The sequence below is a fragment of the Tupaia chinensis genome, unplaced genomic scaffold (genome assembly GCF_000334495.1).
Source record: "Tupaia chinensis unplaced genomic scaffold, TupChi_1.0 Scaffold000035_1, whole genome shotgun sequence".
Lineage (NCBI taxonomy): Eukaryota > Metazoa > Chordata > Mammalia > Scandentia > Tupaiidae > Tupaia > Tupaia belangeri.
In genome coordinates, this window is record NW_006159465.1 from 228742 (window position 1) to 242124 (window position 13383).

The 13383-nt window shown below is 45.9% G+C and overlaps 1 gene segment (V, D, J or C); it reads left to right on the top strand.

Annotated features, from left to right (window-relative positions):
- Nucleotides 1-6366: 6366 nt before the first annotated feature.
- On the top strand, nucleotides 6367-8230 carry LOC102501035 (immunoglobulin lambda variable 3-19-like). The segment is given in 4 exon segments: nucleotides 6367-6432; nucleotides 6578-6891; nucleotides 7871-7963; nucleotides 8135-8230. Coding segments are annotated over 4 exon segments (549 nt in total).
- The last annotated feature ends 5153 nt before the right edge of the window (nucleotides 8231-13383 follow it).

Here is a 13383-nt window from a genome sequence, read left to right on the forward strand (position 1 = left end):
GCTCAGCCCCACACAACCAGGGACCAGCCTGGGCTGACCTGCAGCTCAGCACAGGGGGTGCTGCAGGGTGTGGGGCCCTCTGGGAAGGAGACGCTCAGCCTCAGGCTCACCTCTCCTGTCCTCTCCTGCAGGCTTTTTGGCCTCCTCTGCACCTGCTCAGCCACCTGCGGTATCTGTGGCCCCGGGAGAGCCAGCCAGGATCATCTGCGAGGGAGATGACTTAGCAAGGTTTTATTCTCAGTGGTACTAGCAGAAGACGGGCCAGAGCCCTGCACTGCTCTTCTATGATGACACAAACCAGGCCTCAGGGGTCCCTGACCGATTCTCCGGCTCCAGCTCAGGTGGAACGGCCACCCTGACCATTTCTGGGGCCCAGGCTGAAGACGAGGCTGACTACTATTGTCAGATGTGGGATAATGACAATTACGTTTCCCACAGTGACACAGGCAGATGTGGAAGTGAGACCCAAACCTCTGTCTTTGTTTGGTTCACACTTTACTTAAGTTTTAGGAGGACTGGGGACATAGACAGGATTAGAACTGCGTGTCAGGGGCGGGTTCAGGGCTGACAGAAACAGGCTGTCCTGCTGTGGTCTGTGCTACAGTGTGAGTTTCAGGACAGGCCAGGAGTGGACATTAGAGGAGAGGGAGATGTCTGTCCATAGTCGTGATATTCATTTGGTGGTGACTGAACCAGCCTTGGCAGAAATATCGTGGCCCAGATTCTAGACCTGCCCAGCTCTGCTTCCCTCCACAAGTCCCAGGCTTGCATGGCACCATGAGATTTTGAACAGAGATACCTGCGTCTTGGGCCCTGTGCTCTAAGTCCAGACCCCTCCTCAGGGCTGACCCACCACCCAGCACTGCCAGGAGCTCTGGCAGCTCAGGTCTGGGCCCTCCCTGGGAGATGCTGACATTCCATAAAACTGCCTCCCAGGGTTCATGCCTTCCCTAGGTTGGTTTGGTTTGATGACATCACTTCACCCCTGGCCAGATTCACATGGAAGTGACCCTGAGAGATTCAGCTCAGCCTGTCACCCATGGACACTCAAACAGCAGCCACAGTTCACCTTGTCAGCATGAAACTCATTCACACAGGGGAGATTCACCTGAGGGCAGCCTGGGAGAGCCCCGATACTGCCCGCAGATGGGAGTCACTATGGAGCTGCAGGCCATGAAGAGGACTGTGATGGAGGGTTCCCTGCCCTCCTGCCATGGGTGAAAGCAGGAGGTGGGTCTGTAGACACGGGAGGGCCTGTCCCATCTCTGCAGGGAACACCTGTAACATTCTCCAGGATAGGTCTTATTCTAGGCATTGTAAATAATGGAAATAACGTGAAGTATATTATCTAGACACACGACAATAGAATTAGGAATCAGTAGTATCAGAAGCCATATCATAAAGCTCACAGATGTTTGGGAAGTTAGAAACACATTCCTACAAAGAAAAGAATCATTGACTTAAAGGGAAACTAGAAAGTACCATGAGATGAATGGGAATTAAGACACCGTATAGCCAGCTTGGGGAATCTGCTAACAGCACTGGGAGGGCAGTTTTAACAAATGCTTGTGTGTGTGTGTGTTTAGGGTGTGTGTGTGTGTGTGTGTGTACATCTTTATATACACTCATACTTGAATATGTGTTTATATATAATTATATATATACTTGAATATATGTTAAAATTTAATTATATATACATAAATATGTTAGCGACATAGCCATAACGCTAACTGCTGGTCCCTGTATAACATGCTTTTAAGTTTTATCCCCTGTGCCTATTGTTTTCTTCTTCTTTATTTATTTACTTCTTTTACATTCTTTCACTGAGCACCATAATAGCACACAAAATGCAATTTCCCATCCAGAATACACAATATAGTGGCTTAATAATACATGCTATTATCAACAAATAATTTTCAATTTCTTGTTTCATGTGTGTGTGTGTGTATATATATATATATTATTTCATGTGTGTATATGTTATATATATATTTTTCCCCCCATTTCTCACCCTCTGCTAATTCCTACCCTCCTCCCGTACTGTCTCTAGCATCTGCAATAGCTTTCCATTCTCTTTTCATTTTTTCCTTTATTTTTTTGATTTACAAAATATCTTAATTAATCTACTTTCAATAGCACGTTCAGCTTCTATATACGTATCTGTGAACACATGTTTGACTTTAGGCATGAAACTCCATGGGTGGAATGAATATGCTATAAAGTAGCACCTCGCTGAGGCTATACAGCTTACTGTGGTCTTGAACAGGTATTTTTAAATATATTTTTTAATTTCAAGGAAGGCAGTTTTAGCTTTAATAAATCAAAATAAAAAAATGTTAAGAGAACTTTGCTTAAGACTTAAAGCCAGGAAACAGGTCAGGATTCTGTTGAAACAGCTGGTACATGGACCTGTCCACTACTCAAGTGAAGAATCCTTAACATTGGAAAATAAAGCATAGAAAAAGATCAGTAATGTTTTAGTCAAAAGTCTATTTCACCAGTTCAGACTCATGTACTTAATCTACTATTGTGGTCCAATCTCTGCATTTAAATTCAATGTTAAATTAAACTAAAATGTTAAGTTAAATTAAATGAAAAGTTTAGAGTTAAATGTTCAACTCTGGACTTGTCCCTACAGTTAAGATTGCCATTTTCTTAGTCATTTCTGAACTCTTATTTCTGTGTGTCTGACTTTAGTTTTCCTGTTATAGTTCTCGCTTTGGAACTTCTTGGATAACTGACCTGGTGTTGATAAATTCTTTCATATTTTGTTTATCTAAGAATTTTCTTATCTTCTCTTTCCATATGAAGGATAATCTTGCCAGAGATAGTATTCTTGATTGAAATTGTTTTTCACTCAATGCTTCGAGTATATTTTCCCATTCTTTCCTTGCTCACATTGATTCCGACGAGAGGTCCACTGTTAGCATGATGGGATATCCTTTGTAGGTAACTTGACATTGCTCTCTTGCCAATCTTAGTATCTTGTCTTGGTCTGTGGTATTTGTCAGTCTGGCTATGATGCGTCTTGGAGAAGATCTTCTTGGTTTGATCGTATTTGGGGTCCTTTGTATTTCTTGAGTCTGGCCCTTTGAATGCCTCTCTAGGTTTGGAAAGTTTTCTTCTAGGATTTCATAGAATCTATTATCAATGGCCTTATCAGTCTCTTCACCTTCTGAGATACAGATTATCCACATGTTGAGACATTTAATGATATCTAGTGTTTCTCATATATTCTTCTCATGTCTTGGGCTATTTTCTCAGTCTACATGCTGTTTGTTTCTACTCCAGCAATTCCGTCTTCTACATCTGAGAGTCGATATTCTGTATGATCTAGTCTGCTTCTAATCCTTTCAAGGGAGGTTTTGACATCCTGTATTATAGCCTTCATCTCCAACAATTCCATTTTATTTATTTATTTTTTTATGGCGTATATTTCCTCTTTCAGATCTAGCAAGAACTTCTTCACTTACTGGAACTTGTCGGCTATTTTCTCCTCTCTTCTGGAGTTCACCGTCTCTCATCTCTTCCATCTCTGTTAGCTTTGTCACTATGAATATTCGAAATTCTTTGTCAGACATTTCTGTGAGTTCCGTTGTACTGTCTGTGGATAAAAGGAGTTATTCTTTACCCTTCGGGGAGAGGTATTTTCTTGGTTTCTCATATTTCTTGTGCCTCTGTGGTGATTTCTCGTCATTGGATGGGTTATTTGTTTCTTCCTAATTTCTATAAGTTCAGTCTGAGTGTTCAGAGGTGTGCAGGAGTAGGTGATCTGCAAACTCTTTGCTGTTTCATTTTTCTCCCTTTGTATGGCAGATTTAGTGGGAACTGAGGGATATGTTGACTCTAATAGTACTTGGATATCTAGACACTCAGTGCGTAGAGGCTGAACAGCAAAGTTATGAGGTAAAAGAGAAAGGATAAGAAAACAGAGAAAGAGAGAGAGAAAAAAAGGAAAGGAAGTATTTATTTCTTTATTTTAAAAGACAAAAAATGAAAATCCTGCGCCATGCAAAAGCACTAGTTCTCAGCTTCCTCAGAGGACTCAGTCTTCTTCTGAAGGCCTGCCTTTTCTGCCTCTCTTAAATGGGAGGGGCAGAGGCAGAATATTAGAAAGATAAAGGAGGATCTGAGAGCCAAGAAAATACTTTGCCTTAAAATATTAAAATAAAATAAATATTTTGAAAATGAGAAGAGAAAGAGAGATGGCGACACAGAAATGGAAAGAGAGACTCTGAGAGAATGATACAGGGGGCTCTACCACAGTGAATTCTCAGCAGAGAAACCTTCATTTCTCTTACTCCCTGAAAGCACTAGTTCTCAGCTCCCATGGAGGACTCCCTTGTTATTAATATTTAAAAATAATGCAGAACTTGGATTACTTGCTACACCTGGCATTAGTGTATCTGAGTTCGCAGTCTTTGTTATTATTATTCATGGGCCTGTAGCCAATAAAGTGACTCTCTTTTTATATTTTTTCTCCTTTAACTTTTTTTTTATTTACTGTATAAAAAAAGCCTTGATTTTACAGAAATGGAATGTTGACCTGAATATTTAAGGACACAGCCTGTAAGAGGGAGCCAGATCAGGCCTCTGATATCCTTGATGTCGCCACTGACGCACCCTCCTCTGTTTGCTATCCTGAAGGGAGCAGAGGGAACAATCTGTCTCTGTCCACAAAGCTCAGTAGGATCGAGCACCTGGACACTGCAGAGAGAGTGTGACAAGAGGAAGAGGAGGAGGCAGGTGTAGGAGTCAAGGCAGAGAGGCTGGAGGCAGCTCTGAGCTGAGACTCCTGGCCCTGGGCTCCTCCCACTACTGTCTGGGTCTTTGGGGAAACCATGTCACCTCCCATGATGGTCCCTGGTCATAGATGGGATGAGGTTTCCTGCTTTAAGCTCAGGGCTGCTAGGGGTTACTGGGAACGTCTGGCTGAGGTGGTGCCTGCAAAGCACTCAGGAAACATCTGGATTGTTTCAGGGTCCTAAGTGGGCATTCTGTCTGAAGTAGGCACAGGGAGGTGACATTTGTCCTGCAGGCACCAGGGGTCACTGTGGGCCTTGGTTTGGGGACCCTGATAACCCCAAGTGCCCTGCCAAAGCTCCAGTGCAGAGGGTGTGACTGAGGCCTCCCCTGAGACCCTTCTGTTGGGTGAATTCACTCTGCCCTGACACCACCTGGCCCTTCGTCCAAGCTCTTCTACTGTGTGGTGGACATCTGTTGGGATCAGGGTGTGGGTGCTCATGGCACCAAAACAAAACAAAACAAGCCTTAATTTTTCAAGAGGTGAGCATAATAATTTGACTGACTACAGTAGGTATTTCACTGTGTATGAGCACACAAAACCACATCTCATACTCTAAAGAATACAATTTTTATTTAAAAAAAAATCTTTTTAGAACCATCAAGTAGTGTGAGGTTAAGGCACTGGATTCCACAGAGCCAACTATGTGGTTCAAATCCCTGACCTGGTGGCTTGAGAAATGCCAGGCACCTGTGTATACAGGCCCAAATTCAAAGAGGAGAATGGAGGAGAAGAGATGATAGCATAGACATCTCCCCAAGGGGTGATTTCTCTCTTCCCTTTCTCTCTATCGTTGTCTGGTGAGGGCATGTGCCTTATGGCAAAAAATCTAAAAATAGGGAAAAATTAATTTTCCAGTGGGTGTAAGCATTCTACAAAGAAATACGAAGAGAAACAGAGAAATGAAGAACACACCTCCTGCGGAGAATGTTGCACTGCGGTTCCTTCTCCCTCGATCCTTCCTGTCAGGAGTTAGGCGTGCACGACTGTGAGACCCGCATATTTTCGAAGCTGCCAGTTCTGGGACTTGATCTGCTCAGTCAGGCCTCTGGGACCCAGCTGACTTAGCCACCATGCCACTGGCAGGCCCTTAAAAATATTTTCATAGAAACTTTTAATTTGTATGAGGTTCATCTTAGTAATTATGCACAGTGCCTAGTTATGCACACGGTGCTGCGGATCCAAGAATGTGAATACTTAACAGATCCCGGAGTTTGGTTCACCCTCTTTTATTTTTCTAATACGAAATGAGTATTCTCACAGAGGTACATGGCTATTTACACTTTGTCCAATCATGATAGTCCTACCTCACTGGTCCCAGCATGACCGCAATAGTGTTGGTCAGAAAAGCAGCTCAGAACACGCGGGTGTGAGGGGCAGGGGCTTATACCCTCTTCAGAAGCCTGATGGACGCCCACAGCTGGGAAGTATGACACCACCTTAGCCCTGATGAGGAGCCCAGAGAGGAGCCAATTTGCATAAACACCAAACAGCCATGGCCCCCAAGGACCTGAGGGAATAAGAGGAGCCTGGGAGCCCAGCTGTGCTGTGGGTTCAGAGGAGAGCTCGGGGCACCTCCACCATGGCCTGGACCCCTCTCCTGCTCCCCCTCCTCACTCTCTGCACAGGTGCTGCCCCCAGGGCTCAGCCCCACACAACCAGGGACCAGCCTGGCCTTACCTTCAGCTCATCACAGGGGGTGCTGCAGGGTGTGGGGTCCTCTGGGAAGGAGACCCTCAGCCTCAGGTTCACCTCTCCTGTCCTCTCTTGCAGGCTCTGTGACCTCCTCTGCGCTGACTCAGCCGCCTTCAGTGTCTGTGTCCCTGGGAGGGACAGTCAGCATCACCTGCCAGGGAGAAGACTTAGAAAGCTATTATTCTCACTGGTACCAGCAGAAGCCAGCCCAGCGCCCTGCACTGCTCATCTATTATGATGATGAACAGGCCTCAGGGGTCCCTGACCGATTCTCGGGCTCCCGCTCAGGTAGAACGGCCACCCTGACCATCACTGGGGCCCAGGCTGAGGACGAGGCCGACTATTACTGTCAGTCAGGGTACAGTGGCACAGTGACAAAGGCAGATGGGGAAGTGAGACACAAACCCCCTCCCCTGACTGCCTCACACTCTCCCTGCAGCCCTAGGAGGACGGGGACACAGCCCGGAGCAGGACTGGCCCAGCTCACCCAGGTCCGAGCCCCCAGGTGCCTTTCCTCCTAGCCCTCCAGGCAGTCTCTGCGGAGAGTCACGGATGGGTTTAGTCCTGGCAGGTCCAGGTTGTCATGGTGTTTGGGCGGATGTCTTGTCGAATGTAAAGAAAAGGCCCGTTTGGACTGACGGGGACCAGCTCACTTCAGTTCTGTGGTCTTGATCCCTGGGTTTCTAATGAGGCCGTCTGGGCCCGTCCTTGAACCAAATTGCGTGGGGCATCGTCTAGCTCAGAGCTGGGGCCTCCCTGGGAGGGGCTGCGTTCCAGAAACCTGCCTCCCGTAGTGCGTGCCCGTCCTCATTGGGTCTGGTTTGATGACAGCTTGAGGCAGAAATCCCAGGCCCTGTGTCTCCTTTGGGCCACTGGGCCATCAGCACCTCCAGGAAAGGGTGCTCCCATCAATTTCTTAAGGACCAGTAATGAAGCTGCACGAGAAGGGCAGAAGTTTCTTCCTGGATCTGGTAGGGACACAGTGGGCTAGGAATGGGGCTAAGGTATTTGTCCCCTCACTGGTTATTTCCCTCCTGGCCAGACTCTCCTGGGCTACTTAGAACTATCTAGAGCCCAACCTGCTTCAATAAAGATGACTGACTCAGAGCCTGGTCCATCCTGGGAGGTGACAGAGCTCAGTGGAGCCCCACTGAGGCCTCAGCAGGCAGAGCTCTGGGCATCTCCACATGGCCTGGACCCTCTCCTGTTCTCCTTCTTCCTGTGCACAAGCACTGGCCTCACCTGGCCTGCAGGTTTAGCCCCAGAACACACTGAGCTGGGCCTGCCCAGAGCCCTGAGCTCACGACAGGCAGAGCCGCAGAGTGGGAGTCAGCCTCTGACCACCCTCCTCTCATCCCTCCTACCTCGCAGTACCTGTCCTTCCACCAGCTCAGTCAGCTGCCCTCCCTGCTCAATACCCTGGGACAGAAGGTCACCGCAGGGCAGGGAAGCACCAAGACCCAGGTGGGCTGAGAAAGACTTGGGGAGACAAGGGCTGGCTGTCAGCTCAGAGGAAGTGAGAGCTGCTTGAGGCTGAGCCCAGAGCATCTGTACCTCAGGGAGCCCAGACCTGGGGTGCTCAGAGATGCCACTGCCCCTGCCCCAGTTCTGACCTGGGATCTGTGGGTCCAACAGCCCTGGAAGCTGACACTGCTGTGCTACTGGGACCATGATCTGAGAGGCTTTGCTCCTGTTCCCAGCACAGAGGAGACTCACCTGAAGAAGGCCTAGGAGAGCCAGGATACTGTCCCCAGATGGGAGTCGCTGTGGAGCTTGCAGGCCATGGAGGAGTCGATGCACGAGAGCGCCCTGACTCCATGGCCGAGAGCAGAGTTGGATTGCTGACAGAGGAAGTCCTGACCCGTCTTAGCGAGCACCTGCCGCATTTTCCAGGATAGATCTTATACTAGGCATTGTAAACAATCAATATATTATTAATGATGAAAATAACCTGAAGTGTATTATATGAACACAATTCAATGGAATTAGAAATTAGTAACAGAAATCACTTTATACAATTCACAAATGTTTGGGAAGTTAGAAACACATTCCTACACAGAAACAAATCATTGAGTTAAGGAGAAACTAGAAAGTGCCTTGAGATGAATGGAAATTAACACACTGTACAGCCATCTTGGGGAATCTGGTAACAGCACTGGGAGGGCAGTTTTAACAAATGCTTGTACATATTGGGGTGTGTGTGTGTTTGGGGTGTATGTGTACAACTATATATACACCCATACGTACTTGAATATATATTAACATTTAATTATTACATATGTACATATAACATTTTAAAATTGTTTTTCCCTGTACCTTTGGTTTTCTTGCTACTAATGTTTTTATGTTTCACATTTAAAATTTATTTATTTCACGGTCTTTTTTTGAGAGGTTTTTGCTATATGACTCATGTGCTCGCAGAAAGACAGAGAGAGACAGAGAGACAGAAAGCAATAAATCACCCCCTCAGGAGGGATGGCCACGCCGCAATCCCTTCTCCTCCACTCTCCTCTCAGGATCTTGGACAGCACACACACACACACACACACACGCCCAGCATGAGTTTAAGCCACTGGGTCTGGGACTCGAATCACGATTGGCTACGTGGGAATCCAGAGACATAGCCATTAGGTCAACTGCTGGTCCCTATTTCAGTCTTTCATTGAACATCATCACAGCATACAAAATGTGATTTCCTATTGAGAGTACACTGTAAAGTGGCCTAATCATACATGTTATCAACAAATAATTTTCCATTTCTTGTTTCGTGTATATATGTGTGTGTGTGATGTGCGTGTGTGTGTGTGTATTTAATTTCCCCCCTATTCCTCACCCTTTGCCTTTTCCCACCCTCTTCCCACACTGTCTCTGGTATCTGCAACTGCTTTCCATTCTTTTTTAATTTCTTCTCCACATTTTATTGATTCCCAATATCTCTTAATTAATCTGACTACTTTCAACAGCAAGTTCAGCTGACATATACATATCTGTGACTACACATTGACTTTAGACATGAAACTCTGTGTGTAAATAAAGATACTATAAAGTAGCACCTAGCTGAGGCTGTATAGCTTACTGTGATCATTAAATGGGATTTTTAAATGTATCTTTTAATTTTAAGAAAGACACCATTAGCTTTAATAAATGAAAATAAAAAAATATTAAGAGAACTTTGCTTAAGACTTAAATATTATTCTCAGGTTTGGGGCTATTTTCCATCTTCACGTTGGATTTTTCTAGTCGAGTGATTTTGTCTTCTACCTCTGAGATTGAATTTTCTGTATGATCCAGTCTGCTTTTAATACTTTCAAGGGAGGTTTTGACATCCTCTATTATAGCCTTCATCTCTAACAGTTCCATTTGATTCTTTTTTATGGTGTGCGTTTCCTCTTTGAGATCTCACAAAAACTTCCTCACCTCCTGGAATTTGTCAACTCTTTTCTCTTGCCTCTTCACTGTCTCTCTTCTCTTCTGTCTCTGTTAGCATTGTCATTATGAATATACTGAATTCTTTGTCAGACATTTCTGTGAGCTCCATTGTACTGTCTGTGGATAAACAGGAGTTCTTCTTTTCCTCTGGGGGAGAGGCATTTTCTTGGCTTCTCATATTTCTTACACCTCTGCAGTGAATTCTACTCATCGGATGAGTTATTCCTTTCTTCCTGATTTCTAGAAATTCAATCTGAGCATTCAGAGGCGTGCAGGAGAAGGTGATCTGCAAATTCTTTGCCAATCCGTTTTTCTCCCTTTGTGTGGCAGATTCACTGGGAATTGATAAATATCTTGACCCTCATAGTACTTGGACATTCGGCTACAGTTCACAGATCTGCTCAGTGCATGGTAGTTGAGCAGTATTTTGATGCGGTACGAGGAAAAGGATAAGAAAACAGAGAAAGAAAGAAAAAAAAAAGGAAAATACTTTCTTTTAGAAAACAAAAATGAAAACCGCATGCCCCATAAGCAAGCCACACAAATGTACTAGTTCTCAGCTCCCATGGAGGACTCAGTCTTCTTCTAAAGGCCTGCCCTTTTTTGCCTCTCCTAAATGGGAGGGGGGAAAGCGGATTATTAGCAAGGTAAAGTAGAATCTGATACTCAAGAAAATACTTTACATTAAAAAATTTTAAAAAAAAGAAAATTTTTAAAAAATAAAAAAGAGAGTGATGGAGAGACAGAAAGAGACAGAGAAAAGGATACAAGGGAATCTACCAAGGTGAATTCTCAGTAGAAAATCTTCATTTCTCTCATTCCCTGAAAGCACTAGTTCTCAGCTTCCATGGAGAACTCCCTTGTTATTAATATTAAAGAACAGAGATCTGGGATTACTTGCTGCACCTGGCATTACTGTGTCCAAGTTTGCAGGGGCTTTGTTATCATCATTCATGGGCCTGTAGCCAATAAAGTGACTCTCTTTTTATTATTTCTCCTTTACCTTTTTTTTTTTTTTCATTGTACAAAAACAGCCTTGATTTCACAAAAATGACCTTATCCTGACCTTACTATTTAAGGACATGGCCTGTAAGGTGGAGTGAGATCAGGCCTCTGGTATCCCTGGCGTCACCACTGACACACCCTCCTCTGTTTCCTGCCTCAGAGGGATAGAAGGAGTGTCCGCCCCCTCTGTCCACAGAGCTCAGGAGGACAGAGCACCTGAACACAGCACAGAGGGTGTGACGAGAGGGCCCAGGAGGTCTGGGGGAGAGAAAATGAGGAGGAGACAGGTGCAGGAGGCAGGGCAGGGAGGCTGGGGGCAACTGAGAGCAGAGCCTCCTGGCCTTGGGCTCCTCCCACTACCATCGAGGTCTTTAGGGGAAATCATGTCACCTCCCATGATGGTCCCTGGTTATAGATGGAATGAGATTTCCTGCTTTAAGCTCAGCGTTTCTGGGGCTTTTGAGGAAGGTCTGGTTGAGCTGGTGATTGTAAACACTCAGCCAACATCTGGATTGTTTTAGGATCCAAAGGGATCCTTCTGTCTGAAGTAGGCACAGATAGGTGGCAATTGCCCAAAGGCACCAGGGGGAACTGTGGACCTTGGCTTGGGGACCCTGATAACCCCAAGTGCCCTGGCAGAGCTCCAGTGCAGATGGTGTGACTGAGACCTCCCCTGAGACCCTTCTGTTGGGTGAATCCATTCTGCCCTGCCACCACCTGGTCCTTCCTCCAAGATCCCCTACTCTGTGCTAGAAATCTGTTGGGAGCAGGGTGTGGATGCTCACGGCACCAAAACAAAACAACACTAAGACTGATTTTTCAAGATGTTGAACATGACAATTTCAATGACTACTGCAGCTATTTCACTGTGTGTGAGCACACGAATCCACATAGCGTACCCCGAAAAATACAATTTAAAAAACATTTAATTTATAGGGCCATCAGGTAGTGTGAGGTCAGGGTGCTGGATTCCACATGGCCAACTATGTGGTTCGAAGTCCTGACCTGGTGGCTTGAGAAATGCCAGGCACCCGTATATGCGTGCCCAAATCCAGAGACAGAATGGAGGAGAAGGGATTGTGGCATGGCCATTTCCCCAGAGGGTGATTTCTCCCTTCTCTCTCTTCCTCTGCCTTGTCTAGTGAGTGCATGTGCCTTATGCCAAAAGTCTAAAATTCAGGGAAAAAATTAATTTTCCAGTGGTTGCAATCATTCAGCAAAGAGAGAAAAAAGAAACAGGTAGAGAAATGAAGAACACACCTCCCGCGGAGAATGTTGCACTGAGGTTCCTTCTCCCTTGATCCTTCTTGTCAAGATTTAGGCGTGCACGACTGTGAGACCCGCATATTTTTGAAGCTGCCAGTTCTGGGACTTGATCTGCTCAGCCAGGCCTGCGGGATCCAGCTGACTTAGCCACCATGCCACTGGTAGGCCCTTAATAAATGTTTTCATAAAATCTTCTAATTTTTGTGAGGTTCATCTTAGCAATTATGCACAGTTCATTCTTCTTTTTGCAGTCAAGTATGTGAATAGTTAACAAAATCCAGAAGAATTTTGTTCACCCCCCCCTTTTATTTTCCTAATACGTAATGAGTATTCTTCAAAGAGGTGCATGGCTATTTACATTTTGTCCACTAATGATATTCTGACCTCCCCAACTCCAGCATGACCCCTGACCTAGTAGTACCAGCCAAAGCTTGCCCAGCACACCCCAAGTATAGTGCCAGCACTGGAGAGGGGAATGGAGGGGTCTTGGTCAGTCCGAGGAGTGTCCCAGTCCCCAGCCTGAGATGTGTGAGTGTGCGTGTGTGTACTGGGGCAGCACTTGCCTCTCCACACCAGAGAGAGTCTGAGAACTTAGACATAGGCCTTGGGGACAGGCCCATGGGACACCCTCCTAGAAGCCTAGCCCTCTTCTGCTCAACAGGGAGCCACACACAGTCACAAAAGGAAATTTTGCAGTCAAGTATGTGAATAGTTAACAAATTCCAGAAGAATTTTGTCCACCCCCCTTTTATTTTCCTAATACGTAATGAGTATTCTTCAAAGAGGTGCATGGCTATTTACATTTTGTCCACTAATGATATTCTGACCTCCCCAACTCCAGCATGACCCCTGACCTAGTAGTACCAGCCAAAGCTTGCCCAGCACACCCCAAGTATAGTGCCAGCACTGGAGAGGGGAATGGAGGGGTCTTGGTCAGTCCAGAGTAGGGGCCCAGGCCCCAGCCCAAGGTGTGTGAGTGTGCGTATGTGTATTGGGGCAGCACTTGCCCCTCCACACCAGAGAGAGTCTGAGAACTTGGCCATAGGCCTTGGGGACAGGCCCTGGAAGCCCCACCCTTCTCTGTCACATCCAGCCATAGAAGGAAGGAGGACATTTGCATGAGGAGTTCCCCTCCCTCAGGATAAGAGAGGCCTGGGGACCCTCCCCAGCTGTGGGCTCAGAGG